We start from the raw sequence: 16049 nt of genomic DNA on the forward strand, positions 1-16049 counted from the left end.
TCCAGTTGTTCACAGCATATCCAGAGAGGTGTCACTGATACAAGAGACAGCCTTGGCCCACCTGGACTTCATCCTGACACTTTCTTCTCTTTTTCATTCCCAACACCAATCTCCTTAAAATTGCACGTTTGAACTGTTCCTTTAAATTGATAGACGTCATGGGGTCCATATCATGCCTGCTGTCACTGATTTACCCAGAAACCTTGAAGTAAAATGATTAATGAGGTGGCTGAATTAAAAAGCACCTGATAGACGCACTGTATTTCTGGGTTTCCCATGTGCTATTAGGCCTATACCCGATCACCCAACCAGCGCCTCAGTTCCCAGCACGTCTTGGAATTAAAATCAGAGCCTTGAATGTTCAATACATTTTTCTGAAATTCCATTCTACATTAGTTTGGTGGAGACATTAATCCTTGTGTTTTAATCAGACTAATATCTTCTCTAAAATGAGAGCAAAATTTTTGATGGATACATTACACACTAATTAAACAGTATCCCATTGTGCAATTTGAGGTCCATGCAAATTGTAATAGAAATGTTTAAAATCTGTAAAATGCAGTTAAGATTTTTGGATGAGAGTTGTTTGCTACAGTATTTTACTCTGAAACTTCTTATTTAATAGCAATTTTCCCTAGTCTAGTTACTTGAACAAACACTTACCTCTGGCTTCTTAGCAATAATACAACTTTCCACTATTTTTATCAGCCTGACCTTTTGCATTCCTTGGTGCTTGACAAGTAGGCCAGAACCTCCCTAAACTTACATTTATCCCATCTCCCCCTCCTGAATTGTTAGATGGATTTTACATATATTCATTACAGCATTGGAGATAAGTGCTGTCATGGTGATTTTAAACCTTACAAACATTTTCTCACTACGCAATTTTTTAAACAATTTTGATGTGTATACATGAATCATTTCAATTTAGACCCATGTAACTATGCTATTCCAAATGTATTTGATATTTTTAGTTTTAATAATGTTTTTGGAACAACGGACTCTTAATTTAAAAAGAATCAGTATTTGTGAGTTTTGAATAAATGGAATGTGATTCTATTTACCAACAGTGTGCAGGACCATTGTTTTTGGGCTCGTAACAATTAAATTGATTTCGGGGTCCAAGTTAAATTTATGTTTGGATTGTTTTATCTGGCTGCTGGGTATTTGATGTATAAGACTCTAAATTAGTTCTTTCAACTATATTTGCATGACATAGGTTTTTACCAAATTGTTTATAAACAAATTTACAAATTGAGCTAAAATTGTGTTTCCTAGACAATAGTCAAGAGTAATTAGGGGAACATAGTCAAATAATTTTGAACCTTTTAAAGCCAGTTCTCAAATAAAAGCTGATTTTTATCCTTTGAAAAAGTTTTTTAATTTTAAGAGAAACCTATTCAGAAACAATTAAACAACTGATGCAGTTCCTCATTCATCTCTTTCTTGAGAGGATGGTGGGTCGATCTTACTGGGAAAATAAAATGTTAACAGCACACCGTTATTAATGTGCAAATTAACCAGCAAGTGATAGCAAGAGTTGCAAATTTCCAGAACTTGCTAGTCTATTTACTCACACAAATGGCTTCTGGTCCTTAGCCTCCCTGTTATTTTTAAGACCTTGCTAGGATTGCATATTGATTGTGCATTGAACTCGCTGCAGAAAGTTAGAGTTCATAATTAATAACATAGTTAATGTTAATAAATGATAATTGTTAATGCAACATCAATCAATTTCTACAGTCCAAAAAAAGGTAACATTCTAAACTATAGAGTCACATTCCTGCATATAATAAATTGTTAGAATTTTTTTTTAAAAATTGCATTTTACATTTTGTTTTCAATTTTTACCTTTCTTCTTTCTTAATCCAATTTTTACTTCCTTCTTTTTCTGTACCTGATTTGATTCTAATTCACCCACTCTAGTTTACTTCCTTTCTCCATCATTCCATTGTTTTTTTCTCAATCCTTAAATCCCATTAATTAAGACTTTTGGTCCTGCCATTCGCCAAGGTCCAAGATACTCTGCAGCCCTCACTGTGCCATTGCCAGCTTACCCTTCCAACAAGTTGTGCCGCAAAAATGTTTTGAGCTGAAGGGTGCAGGAAACATCTAACTAACAGCTCCTGCCATGAAATGTCCCCTCCAGCATGGTTTTGTCCATTTAAAATGAGTTTATGTCAGATCTCTAGTGTCAAACTTCTGTTCTCACCATTTGTAGTACAAACAAATATATGGAGCAGGAGTAGTCAACGATACTGTGTTACTGATGGCATTCATTATGTCTTTTAAGCATCAGCTCAACTCTTAACATTGCTTCTGATTCGCATGATTGTGAATTCAAGCCCTTCTCCAACATGAGCGCATAATATAGGCTGTGTGTGTTTTCAACTTGAGATTTCTAGAACTTAGGATAACCAGGAAGTGAAAACAGGACATCCCTGAGGTCATCTGATTTATTCCATCAGTCTTCAGATTTCTGCCCAGTTATCATGTTCCTAGGTTACTGGAAATAATTTTTGCTGTTGCTACCAAAAAAATGTTTTTCCAATGATAACATCAAGCATCCAAAAAAAAGGCCAACTCTCAGAAGAGGTCTCAGGAGTGTGTAATTCTTTCGTAGAAGTTTGATCTAAGCCAGGCTACAGTCCAGTGTAGACTGACAGAACATAACATCATCAATAATGCCATCCTTCAGGTAACTATGTTAAAGCATAAATTCAAGTGGATGTGGTCGCATGATGTTTATGAACAAACAAGTTTTCCCAGTTACCCAGCCAGCATTGCTCCCTTGGCCAACAACACTCAAAATAACATACTAATCTGTTTGCTATTGTGGACTATTGTACAAAATGGTTGTGGCTACATGATCACAGTTAAAGCACTCCACATACAATGACTCGGTCGGGTGATGTTTCCAAGAAATATGGTAAAATGCTGAATAAATGCAAATCAATTTTCCCTTTCATGAATGGTGAAAGCTTAAAAACTGGTCTCCCCGTCACTCAGTTGACATATGCACCATTTATGTTAGTAAGCCATACAAGCCAGCATGATCCTATCCTTGTCCATGCAGGTGACTGACTTTTGTGGATTATCTGGTAGAACCATCTGTAGTTGCCTTGAGAAGGTGGTACCAGGCTACCTAATTACTTGAGAATTAATTTCACTGTAAGCTACATTAAGGCAGTCTTCTCTCTTGGAAGACGATAGTTTGTGCCTTAGTGGTCAACTCTGTGTTAAGCATCACCTGCTGTGGCTCAGGAGCCTGACTTTGGCATGGCAGTCTTTAATGCACTTGCTGTAGAGGAAGGCAGTGGGTTGAGCAGGTGCAGGATTTGTTGTCTTCTGTTTTTCTGGGCCCTCTTATAGACCACCTGAGCTTTTCTTTCCTGCTCACCTGGCAATGCCCTTCCAAACTCCAGGGGTAGGATTTTCCCTTCATCGGGCGGGCACAGTGGGCAGGCCCGGGAGCGGCCGCGAAATGGACTGCTGTCCATGATTGGGCCCCGATCTTGATTTTATACTAGCTGGCCAATTAACGGCCAGCCAGTGTGAAAGACGCGCTGAAACGCTCAGCACTGCCAGAGTGGGGGCAGGAGGAGGGTGAGCGTGGAAGTCTGCGCATGCGCGGGGGAGTGTGTGCTGACAGCTCCCTGAGAACACAAAGTTGCCTCAGAGCTGAAGAATTGGACACTGACCAATAAATATTTTAAAGATGAAATAAACATGTCCCCACATATGACTCAGTTCCATGAAAAGAGAGACATGTTTGAAATGATGGCAGAAAATTTTTACTGGTTTTATATTTGCTGTTGGAACCCTCATCCCACCTGTGGATGAGGTTTCGTTAAAAATGCAAAGTCCGCCTGGCCTATTTGCCCACCTGCCAACAGAATGGTTGAGCAGGCAGCGAAAAATACAAAGTAATTACTTGTCTAAGGGCCTTAGCAGGCCTCTTAATTGTCGGCGGGTGCACTGCTGACTCGCCACCGCCTGCCGACTGAAAGATTGTGAGAGTGTGCGATGATGTCAGGGTGCTTGCCCATGTCACCGCGTGTGATTTTATGCCTGATCATGTCGGGTGCGCGCCCACCCGACGAACATAAAATCCTGGCCCGGAGATCATGGCCATCAGCAATTGTGTTCCAGTTTATAGTGTCAATGGCCACCATCTTCAGTTGCAGATATCCTTGTCGTGGAGATATTGATGCTCAGGAGGTCATGATCCAGTGGTTAGTACATGATAGGCAGTGCACCAATGACTACTGGTTACTCTTTGCCAGAGTATCCAGATGTCTTTCAACAAAGAGAGTGCTCATGGAATGTACGGAAGGATCAAAAAGATAACAGGTCCATCAGCAAAGAAAACAGCTTCACTGAAAACAAAGGCAGGGGAAGTCATCACTGATTGCAATAAATAGTTGGAATAAATACTCTAGGGAGAACACTATCACCGAGGAAGGCAGTGGGCTGAGCAGGTGCAGGATAAAAAGCTTGCCTGTTATTACAGAGTTGGATATTGAACCCATAGTGGAGGAGCTTAGGAAAGCCGTGGCTCTTTTGCCATGGGTAAAGCTCCAGGTACTGATGCTATATCGTCTGAACTCATCAAGCATGGGAAATAGGCATTCCTGCAGCATCTGCGTGAACTTCTCTGTCTCTGCTGGAGGGAAGGAGCAGTCCCCTAGGATACGCATGATACAAAGATTGTGACATTGTACGAGAAAAGGACGCTCACAGTGATTGCAACAACTATCGAGGCCTCCCCTTGCTGAGGACTGTGGGGAAAGTATTTGCTCCTGTTGCCCTTGTCAGACTGTGGTTCCTTGCTGAATGCATCTACCTCAGTGTGCCGTTAGAGCTGGAAGAACTATAATTGACATGATAATCTCAGTCTGGCTGCTGCAAAGGAAATGATGTGAACAAAGGAAACCATTATGTTGCCTTCATCAAGGTATTTGACCATATGAGTAGAGGCTGTCTATTTAAGTTGCTTGAAAATTTGCCAAAACTGCTCATTGTGATGTCCTCGTTCCTAAGATACGTAAGGGAACATTGAGTAAATCAGATATCTTGGGACTACAGGCATACATAGGATAGACCACCTAGTGGTGGCAGGTTTGTAATTGTGAACCATTTGGATTTTTATGACAATCTGGCAGCTTTTTTCATATTTTTTATCTGGTGCCAGCTCATAAACAGGATAGTACTTCATCCAGGGCAGCAGTGCAGGCAGCAGAACACATGCTAGGGAAGGAAATAAGTTAGGTTCCTGTTCCTGCAACTGATTACTACTCCAACAGGTTGAAAGCATGATTGTGTAACATCTGAGCAAAGACCGAATTGGGGCTCAGTTGTGATATTTTTTTGGTGAAATAGCTGATAAGGTTTCAACATCCAGGCTAATATATATGGATAGAACATGGATGAGGTACTAGAGGGTTTGGACATCTATGGAACCATGCTTGCAGCATGAGCAGTGCTTTCAGGAGAGGAAGGGTTAAAGGCATAGCAAAGAATTTTGGGGGGAAGCGGTGGAAAGAGGTTTTGATGCACCTAATGAAAGTCATATGCACTTTTGTTGCATTTTTTCTTGTTCTTCATTACATGGCTGCATGTTCTGTCCATTCAGTGAACATTTTATCCTGACCTTGGAGAAATAAAATACAAGCTTTATAGCACTGTCTCTGTTAGGTCAAGAATGACATGCCACTGTGCTAATTGTCTTGCTTTGCTTTTATTACAATGCTGCAGCGATTAGGGCGATGATGTATTTTGCATGGTTACTTTTACCAACAGAAAAAAAGTGTTCATGTTAGAGAGTTCCCAAATTATAGTTCTATGTTTAATTATGTTACACATATGGAAGTGTGAATATGTTACTAATAAATAAAACTTGTAAATCTTTTAAAAATTTCCAGAATCAGTGCTAGTGAGAGTATTAAAATGTAGTGAGGAGGTAAAGGTATCAAGGGGTAATTTCTTTAGTAAATACCAAACTCACACAATCCTCGGTTTATATAACTTGTGCTTACTTAATAATCAAACTATGTTGTAATGCTGCAAGTGAGATACAATGGTCAATTATCTTGATCGTTGCATACTGAGTTTCTCAAAATATGACCATTTAGAGTTGCAATCCACCATATTAGGCTAAATTGGTAAAGAAAAATTTGCAATTGAACAGTGCCTTTTTCATACTCAAGACATAACAAAGCATCTCACAACTAATGACATGTTCTTTAAGTGTGGTCCCTGTTCTAATGTAGGGAAATTCGACTGCCAATTTGTACACCGCATGGTTCACTAACAATAATATGATGACTGACCATATAATCTCTTTTTTCTGGTGTTTATTAAGGCATAAATGTGATTCTGGACAACAAGGGATCTTTCCTGTTCCCCTTCAAAAGCTCCTTCAATCTTTGCCCACTTTAGAGGGCAGTCTGAATCTTGGTTTAATGTTTCATATGAAAGACAATACCTCTGATAATTCAGCACTTCCTCAGTACTACACTGAGCATCAGTCTAGTTTCTGGTGTTGGGCTTGAAACCATGAATTTCTATCTCAGTAGTGAGAATGCTACTACTTTACTAAGACTCAAACTAGTACTTGTGTTCTTTGATCTGTCAAACAAAACTATTGTGAGGATACAAACCATTTGGCTTAAATTGATTAAACAGCATCCTGACATGAAAACCAATGTGATTTCCCCCCTATCTCAGTTGATGAATAATTTCCCTCTAAGATGCATGCATACATGGCTGAGCAACAAGCTGAAATGTACTCATGTATTGAAATAAACAAGCCACTCAACATGTTGTCAGTTTGTTGGGAGAAATTTCAACCATAGTCTAAGTCATGATTTAAAATTATAAACTGCCTATTAATAAAAATGTAGTGCTCAGGAAAGTTTGTAGTTTGACTAGTACAAAGAAAATCTAGACAGAATATTGGTGGTTAGGTCAAACATAATGCTTTCATAGCAATCTCAACACCTGACAAAGCACCAAACAAAGGTTCAGTTGTAGAATTATAAAATGGTTACACGCACAGAGAGAGGCCATTTGGCCCGTTGCATCTGTGCCAGTTCTCTTTAAGAACAATTTATTTAGTAGTCGTCTGGTAGTACAAAACTTGAGTATTGCTGAAAAAAGACATTTTGCCAAAGCTTTCCAACTTGCAGTCATCAGGACAATCGCAAGAATACCAATGTCAGGGGAAGCAACAACTTTATACTGTATGAGAAGGGAGTGCTGATTGGTTAGCAAGTGGACTCTGATTGGTAGAGGTTTTGCTGTGGAGAATGTGCTAGTTAATGGTGACTGACAGTTAACTGCCAAGCACTGTTTCAAATTTAAACCAGGCAGCTTGACTCTGATTGGTCAAGGCATTGCCCTGAGGAATGAGTCAGCGAATGGCTGTCACTTGTTTAGCTGAAACAGGTGCAACGTGTGTACATATTCCTTCTGTTTGTAAAGAATAGGGCCCTGTATATTAATATATGTAGCTTCCAGTACACACAATTGTGCCACGCTGCGAGCTGGACTGACAATCTTAAATTAGTTGGCAGCGTAATTTTTCGCACTCTGAGGAATACTTAGCAAACGTTGCCCAATCGTGTTTGGAGTTTTACAAGCCTGGATTGGTTGGGTACAGCCTGTACTTTGCCTGTTACAAACAGCGGAAGGGACATGCTGTTTGATTTGATCCACCAGTCTTTGGGACGTATGTACCTAGCTACACACTGGCACTGGAATTCATATACCACTACTCAGTTGTGTGACTGGCAGAACGTCTTTTTAGCTTGACGACAGCATCCTGTTTATGGTAAATGTCACTCATGTTGCTACTGCATAAGCTACATATGTTAATACACTGGGCCCTGTTCTTTTTAGACAGAAAGAACATGTACACATTGCACCTGTTTCAGCTAAACAAAATAAGTGTTAGCCATTCGCTAGTTCATTCCTCAGGGCAATGTCTTGACCAATCAGAGTCAAGCTGCCTCATTCAAATTTCAAACAATACTTGGCAGTTAACTGTCAGTCACCATTAACTGTTGCATTCTCCATGGCAACGTCTCTACCAATCAGAGTCCACTTGCTAACCAATCAGCACTCTCTTCTCATACAGTATAAAGTTGTTACTTCACCTGACATGGATATTCTTGTGATCGCTTTGATGAAGGCAAGATGAAAAGCTTTGACAAGATGTATTTTTTTCAGCAATACTCAAATTTATCTAGCATTTTTCCCCTGCTATTTCCCTGTACCCTTGGAATTTATTTCTCTTTAGGTGCATATCCAGTTCACTTTTGAAAGCCACAAGTAAATCTGCCCCCACCACACACTCAGACCGGACATTCCAGCTACTAATCACATTAAAAAGCTTTCTTCATGTCATCATTTTGTCCTTTTGCCAGTCACTTTAATTCAATGTGCTCTGGCTGTTGACAAGTCTGCTATGGGAATTCCTTGTCCTTTTTTTGAGTTAACCTAAACCTTATGACACTATGCCCACTATTCTCTCTCAATGTTCCTGTACTGATGGTTAATCCACTTAACCCACCTCATCTCCGGAACCAGATCTAGCAATACCTCCCTCATGGCTCAGGAATATACTAATCAAGAAAATTCTCCTGAACAAACTTCAGAAATTCTTTCCCCCCTCTCTGCCCTTTACACTGTTACTGACCTAGTCTATGTTAGTTTGGGAATAAAAATACTTCTGGTGTTTGCACTTCTCTGTTTTCCCTGCAAACTTCCTCCTTTGTATCTTCCATCTGGCCGATAGAATACACTCGGTATTGTAATGGTCCTGACTTTGTCCTTGACCTCTCGTCTCTTCAGCATTCTTCTTGTTCAATCCTGCCAACCTTCCTCATTTTCTTTTCTTTCTCTATTTTTCCTGAACAACTTGTATTCAGGAATATTTAGTCCCCAGTCCTGTACTTTATTGAGCCAGATCTCAGTAATCACTACAACACCATGAGCTGAATTTTCTGGTTGATGTACGGGTGGCAGAGCCCACATGTCAGCGCTTAAAATGTTGCGCGAGTGGCCCCGACGTCAGCGCGTGGCATCGTGATATTTAGTTGGGCAGGCGCGCTAAGCAGCACGACGCACGCCCACAATTAATTAAAGGCCTTGTTAAGACCCTTAACTCGGCAATTGATGCCGATTTTAAGGAGCCTGTGCGAACTTCGGCTCGGCGCCCGGGCCCAATGGGCAGGTGGGTAAGTGACTTTTTAACAAACCTCATCTACTGGCGAGATATGTGGGCACAGATGGGTTGTTCATGTTTTTTCTGAAATATTTAATGCAGAAAATGTTTTAAACTTGCCTGTGTGATTTGTTAGCAGTTCAGATCGATTTCCAATAACTTTCTCTGTACTTTGAAGCTTCAGCAGTCAGCAGACCGTAATCTTAATCAGGCCTGCAGCTTTCTGGAGGCTTCCATTTAGCCTGGGTATGGGTTCTGACATCTCCACTGGAGGCAGCTCCTCTGAGGAGGAAGGGAGGGATAGAATAAGGAGGAGGCCAGGAGTGGACAATCAGCCTCCAGGAGAGCCACCTTTGGGAGGCCAGGTGCAGGCACAAGGGGCTTAGGGCCAAGGGGTTGTCCAAGGCGGAAGGGGCCGCAGAAGACGCCACTATCCTGCTGCCAGAATATACAGGCGGCAAACCAGCTACCTCAATATGACTGAGGTGCAGTGCCGAAGGAGGCTCCATCTGTCAAGGGAAACAGTCAACTATGTCTGTCAGATGATTGGCCCTGAGATCTCCCCTAACTCTGTGAGTGGACACCCCATGCCAGAGGCTCTGAAGGTTACAGTTGCCCTCCACGTCTATGCCTCTGGCTCCTTCCAGGGCTCGCTGGGTGATCTTTGCAGTGTCTCCCAATCAGCTGTACACACTCGTGTCAAGCAGGTTACAGATGCTCTGTTCAGATGGGCATTGACCTTCATCCACTTCCGCTGTGACCAGGCAAGTCAGATACAGCAAGCTAGAGGCTTCGCGGCCATTGCTGTCTTCCCCAGTGTCCAGGGTGCAATAGACTGCACACATGTGGCCATCAAGGCACCAGCAGGTGAGCCTGGTGCCTTCGTCAATAGGCAGGGCTTCCACTCCATGAACTTGCAGATAGTGTGTGATCACAGGTTGCTGATTCTACAAGTTTGTGCAAGGTACCCAGGCAACTCCCACGACACCTAAATCCTCAGACACTCCCAGGTGCCGGCGCTCTTCAGTGCTCCGGCTTGGCTGGATGGTTGGCTGGTGGGTGACAAGGGCTATCCTCTCAGAAGGTGGTTCATGACGTCACTCCACCGTCCAAGAACAGAAGCTGAGGAGTGCTACAATAGGATCCACGGCATTAGAAGGGCCGTGGTGGAGAGAACCATCGGTCTTCTCAAGATGCTCTTCCATTACCTGGCCCACTCGGGGCGCACTGCAGTATCCCCCAGATCGCATCTCTGTGATAGTGGTAGCATGCTGCGCTCTGCACAATCTTGCACTGGAAAGGGTGAATGCAGTTGACAATGAAGACCTTGACACACTGGATGAGGCTGCAGACGATGAATCCAGCAGTGGCTCAGAGGATGAGGAAGCACAGGACGATGATAAGGGGCAACAGGCCGACCCGCTACTACACCAAGGAGGCAGAGACACCCGGGATAATTTAATCCAACGAACCTTCAGCGAGCTCCACACATATCGATCAGCAGGACCAGCATTGCCTGGCGCTTCCACACGTGGCACTTAGGTGCTACATCTTCCATCACATCAGCTGCAACCGAGGGCTTAGTACATAAACGTCAATATCCATTCAAACACTCATGAGATGTCTGTGAAACATACAAATGCAGCACAAAGGAAACACCCTCAGCCATGGTCAGAAAAGTGGACTTTATTCAGTCCAAAATAAAACACTCAGCCATACATAACTATATTTTCCCTAATCTAGGGCCAACACAAAATCACTGGTGCCATACCCATGGAGTGCCTAACGCGCCTTATGCTTTTGTTTGTGGGTGCTACGACTAGGTGCCGCCCCATCGCTCGGAGTGGCTAATGAGACAGCCTGCTGACTCTGCTGTCCTGTTGGCCTCGATGACCTTGGCAGGCGTCCTCTGACCCATGGAGCCTGTGATGGCCCCGCCTGGGAGGGAGTGGCCAGTTCCAGAACTGGCACCTCCTCAGTTGTCGCAGCCTCAACGGATGCAACGATCACTGGCAGACGGGTGGAGGAGCTGATGCTGCAGATGCATGGGAACCGAGCGGTGACACTTGGTGCCCAGAACATCTCCCACATTGGAATGACCACTTATGGTCATTAGCGCTGTGAAGGCTTGCAGGTCAGAGCGTAACCCGATCAGAAGAATCTCAATCCGACAGACTCTCCATGAGAGTCGCCAATCTCTCAGTGGAAGAAGCTGAAGCTCTCTTTGAAGTGCCCTCTCCACTTTGCCCCGGGACACTAGCCAACGTTACATTCCCCACCGAAGTGTTTGTCGCTGCGATCGTGCCTGGCTGGCTGAAACAATGTGCCACAAGTTGCAAGTCTTAGCTCTCAGGTGTTTTGGGGGGGTGGTGGGGGGGTGTGCGGGCTGCTCCGGACATGTTGGGGGCGGCCATGCAGTGGTGATGCTGAAATTAACAACAAGTACAGTGCATCGGTTAGCGTTCAGTCAGTAACACCTTTCATCCCTTTCCCCCCCCAGCCTCATAAGTCGCTCACCCTTCAAGAACCTAAGGAGACGAACATTGGTGGGGTGGTAAATATTCAAGAGGAGGCCCGAGCATTACACGCGCATACGGCCAGGCTGGTCAGATGGCCTAAGGAATGCCACATGGAATGTTATGTGGATAAGTGTTCAGTTAAGCACTTGGGAAAGACAAGCAAGGTACGGGAATACATGAGTAATTGAAGGACCGTGGGAAGTTATGACGATTACAGGGACCTTGCTGGGTGGACCTGTTAAGTTAGCAGAACAGTAACATAAGGCTTTTAACAAGGTCGAAGCCAGGCGTGCCTTCATTAGACAAGGAATAGAATGAAGGAAAAGGGAGATCATGTTGCAAGTGCAGAAAACGCTGTCGAGGCCACATCTGCATTTCTGTGTCCAGTTGTGACCTGCGTTTCATGGGAGGGATGGCATTGGAGTGGGGAGAGTGCAGAGGTACCTGACCTGGATGCATGCTGGCCTGGAGAGTTGGAGTGATGTGGAAACATTGCATACACTTGCGACATTTGCCGTGGAGCACAGGAGATTGACAGGTCACGTTATTGAGCTTCATACCTTTATGAGGGGCATAGAACGGGTGGACACAAGACAACATTTCCCCTTGGTGCAGGGATGACTAACAAGGTTGCAGTTATTTAAGTTGAGTGCCATGAGGTTGACAGGTGAGGTGCTGAGGACCTTTTGGACAGACTGGCTGAAAGGGCGATGGAGGTAGAAACTCTCCTAAGATGCAAAACGTCTTTGGATGTGCAGCAGTGATGCCATGGCATGTTAGGCCATGGGGACAATGGTCACAAATGGGATAAGGCGACTTTGGAAGATGCTAGAGACGTGCATCTTCAAGGGGCTGAGGGACCTTTGTGTATGACCCATACGTCTGACTGTATCAGTCTGTGAATGAGCAGTGTTGCAGCATTAACGATTGCAGCAACCATCAGTGCTTTGGATGGTGGGGAGACAGAGTGGATGGGACTGTGGGCCTCAAATACCTGGCCTCTGCACCCCAGCCTCGCCGACACCTGCCAACCTGGCCGCTTGCCTCCTCCCCAGCTCCATGGCCTGCTCCTCATAGGTGGTGAGTGCTGCAGCACGGCATGCCTACCACCAGTCCGCTGCTGCTCCCTCATGTTGTGCTCTGTTTTTGCCTGCAGAACAGAGAAGAGCATTTATTGGAGCTGATCGCTCATGTACTCTGCTTGCGCATGCCACACCCCAACCACAGTGGCCCATCCGAGGCCTCCAGCAGCTCCTGTCCACACTACTGGTGATCAGTCCCCAGAAGATGGTACGGCTGGTCCCAACCCCCTCCCCCAATGGGCACCTTGGACACATTCGGCATACGTCACTTTTAATAACTCACGGGTCTTAGCGCCCATGGCAAGGAGGTGCAACTAGGTGCGGCGCCGAGGCCAGCAGATGGCTCTTGGCCATGACACCTTGAGGCTCCCCTTCCACCATCTTATCACCATCAATAAGACATGTGTTGGAGTTCTGAGTATGTGTCTAGCTGCCTCCCCTGCAGGTTGCCCCCAGACTACTCAAATGCAACAAACCCCACATATGCTGCATGGAGAACCCATCTTTTCCACAACCACTAAGGGTGGTAAGCATGGTTACTATCTGTTTGCCCACCCAAATACCCAATGCAGTAACGATACTAAGACGTGGCAGGAGTGGGGGAGCTCAAAGGCTAAGGCTACCTGCTGGGTCAAATAGCCAAGGGCTGACATGGTACTCACCCTTCCAGAGCCCAGCAAATCATTGAAGTGCTTGCGGCACTGCGTTTCGGTGCGCCGCACATCATCATGGGTGCTTAGAGCCACTGCCACCTCCTGCCACGCCTGCTTGGTGACGTGGGGGGCCCTCCTCCTCCCATCTCCGGATACAAAATATCCCGACGGTTGAACACCTCTTGGAGGACAGCAAGGCAGTCATCTGAGAACTGAGGGGTACAGTGGCCCTTCCGCTGGCCTACCCTGCAGCTTGCTCCCCTCCTCCTCCTCTGCCCTCAAACCACTATGTCCTCCCCTATGAATGGCCATGGTGAACTGCCTCAAGGAGGCTGCCTGGCCACTCTTTATACAAACTGCTGGTTCCCCATTTGAACCAGCGGTCTGTACACGTCCGCCGCTGATTCGATTTTCCCGTTGTACACAGGAGTTGCAAACTCGCTGGGTGGGCCTTAATTGGCCCACCCGCGCAAAATGGCGGCGCGGCCTGTTTCAGCGGCGGTCGGCTGCCTGCCCGTCAAGGGCAAAATTTAGCCCCATATTTCCACGTGGCTATCTGCACCTGCAGCTTACTAACCTTACTTGTGCTTGTGTATTTACATGCAAACCTAATTTAGACCATATTGCATTCTCTCTTAGTCTGATCCCATGTAAAACCTAACTCTTTTCTTACTCCAGTGCTATCTGACTCTCCCAAATCCTTTGTGTACCTTATTTTGCCTTTCAAATGCTGCATCCAACAGAGTGATAAAGGTGGATATTTCTATACAGACTCTCAATTATGTTAACTTTATTATTTAGCTGAGGAAATTTAGTTCACAATGGGTCATGGTTATATACCATCCCACATGAGGTTTCACTGCTGTTTGGCTGCAGCTGTGACTGTGATATATTTGTATTTTAATTGAGTAGCTTGGCTCCTTCCCTGGGTAATTGCTCAGAAAACAACTGAATTAATCATCTTATGTAGCATGAGAATTACAAAAACTAATACCAATATCATACCAATCTCTTGACAAAATATGTAACTTGTATCTGGGGTCTCTACAAGAAATTTGTACCTAACTGTTTGTGCTCATGTTTGTCTTCCCCTGGAGTGGCCTTCAGCCCCAAATTCGGACCATTCGCTTTTGTTGCACTGCTCGCATCAGAACTTGCAACCAAACAATAACATCTTTCCTACCACCATTACTGCTTTCTCTTTAAAGCATGAAACAGCTCTTTAAAAACTATTGTCAAGTCCCCTTGCACCCCCACCAGAAAACACTGGGTGCTTTTTCAGGTGTCAGGATTTTATTAAAATTAGAGAGAAGTGTTTGCATTAGATAACTTGGATGGGTAAGCTGTCTAAGCTGAATTGAATTGAGTTTTTGGTAAAGGCATGTCTCAACATAATTTAATTTGCCATGCTTGCAAAATCTGAGCTATAATGCAGTTAAAAATTGAAAAGTGATAAAAATATTCTATATGTTTATCTTTAAATATGACATTTTTACCTTGTTAGTTTCTGCTGATGGAGGCACAGAGTCTTCTGCACTCGGTGATGACAATGGCAGTGAGGAAGATTTTGTATATGAGGAAATACGCCATGCAAATCCCAGATACCTCCAGCCTGGTGGAGAACAGCTTGCTATTAATGAGGTATTAATCTTTATCTTTAATAAATGCTATCCTTTATTGTAGTAAGCTTGATTTCAAAAGTGTTAAAAACTAGAAACCACCTATACAGCATTGGCATCTGTGAAAGAATGTCATAAAATAATTTGACGTATATCATGAATATCAGTCCTACACTTAAGTGGACTACTTCATTGGAGCACACATCAACTTGGTTGTAAAAACAAAAAGAGTCCATGAATGTGTGTTTCTTTACATTTTCTGTTACTTGCACAAGCACAAATGCCATAGCATTGCTCAAGTCAAATCAGAGGATTTCTAACATCATGGGTGATATGCTATTTGAATTAACAAGGCCACTGCTAACAGTTTCAAAGACTGGTAAGTATTTTTATGCCTTCTGTCATGTTCTGCTCATTTCTTAGACACTTTTCTATCCTTTGGAAGTGCTAATTCTTTTTTCTCTGTTTCCTAGGAGAGTTGGCAGTGCTGTCTTTTATTTGGTCTTAGATGGTCATTGGTGATTTCTAAATCATTGCTAATATTAATTTTATCATCCATTTCCTTGTTCAAACATTCCTTATTCTTCTTTGAAGTGATTTTCATTTTTCATGCAATTTTATAAAAATGCTTTTGTGGGTTTTTCCTTTGAAGTGCCATGACCTGCAACATTACTAAGATGTGTTTTGTTCATTGCACCACCTTTCAGTGAAAGATTTACCTCCTCCTTTACATATATTTTTTATCATGTAGAAGTTAATTGAGGCAACTAAATAGTTATTATAAATAATGGAAGCTGAGTTACTGATTTATTTTTTATTTTCAATTTTTTTTCAGCCAGTTTTCTTCCCACACTACTACTTGTGGCATTGCTGTTCCACAGATGCCAGGCATCCTCTAGCATTTGAAGCAAATACTCTTTTTGTTTACCAACTATCGGCAGGCTGTT

The 16049-nt window shown here is 43.5% G+C and overlaps 1 protein-coding gene across 3 annotated transcripts in view; it reads left to right on the forward strand.

Annotated features, from left to right (window-relative positions):
- The window catches only part of LOC121284462 (spermatogenesis-associated protein 13-like), a 216447-nt gene that overhangs the window by 155769 nt on the left and 44629 nt on the right, over positions 1-16049 (forward strand). For all 3 annotated transcript variants that reach the window (XM_041199953.1, XM_041199954.1, XM_041199955.1), the window contains one exon: positions 14988-15124. In XM_041199953.1, the coding sequence (XP_041055887.1) occupies positions 14988-15124 (137 nt within the window). The remainder of the gene's footprint in view (positions 1-14987; positions 15125-16049) is intronic.

This window comes from Carcharodon carcharias, chromosome 11, assembly GCF_017639515.1.
Source record: "Carcharodon carcharias isolate sCarCar2 chromosome 11, sCarCar2.pri, whole genome shotgun sequence".
In the NCBI taxonomy this organism is placed as follows: Eukaryota; Metazoa; Chordata; class Chondrichthyes; order Lamniformes; family Lamnidae; genus Carcharodon; species Carcharodon carcharias.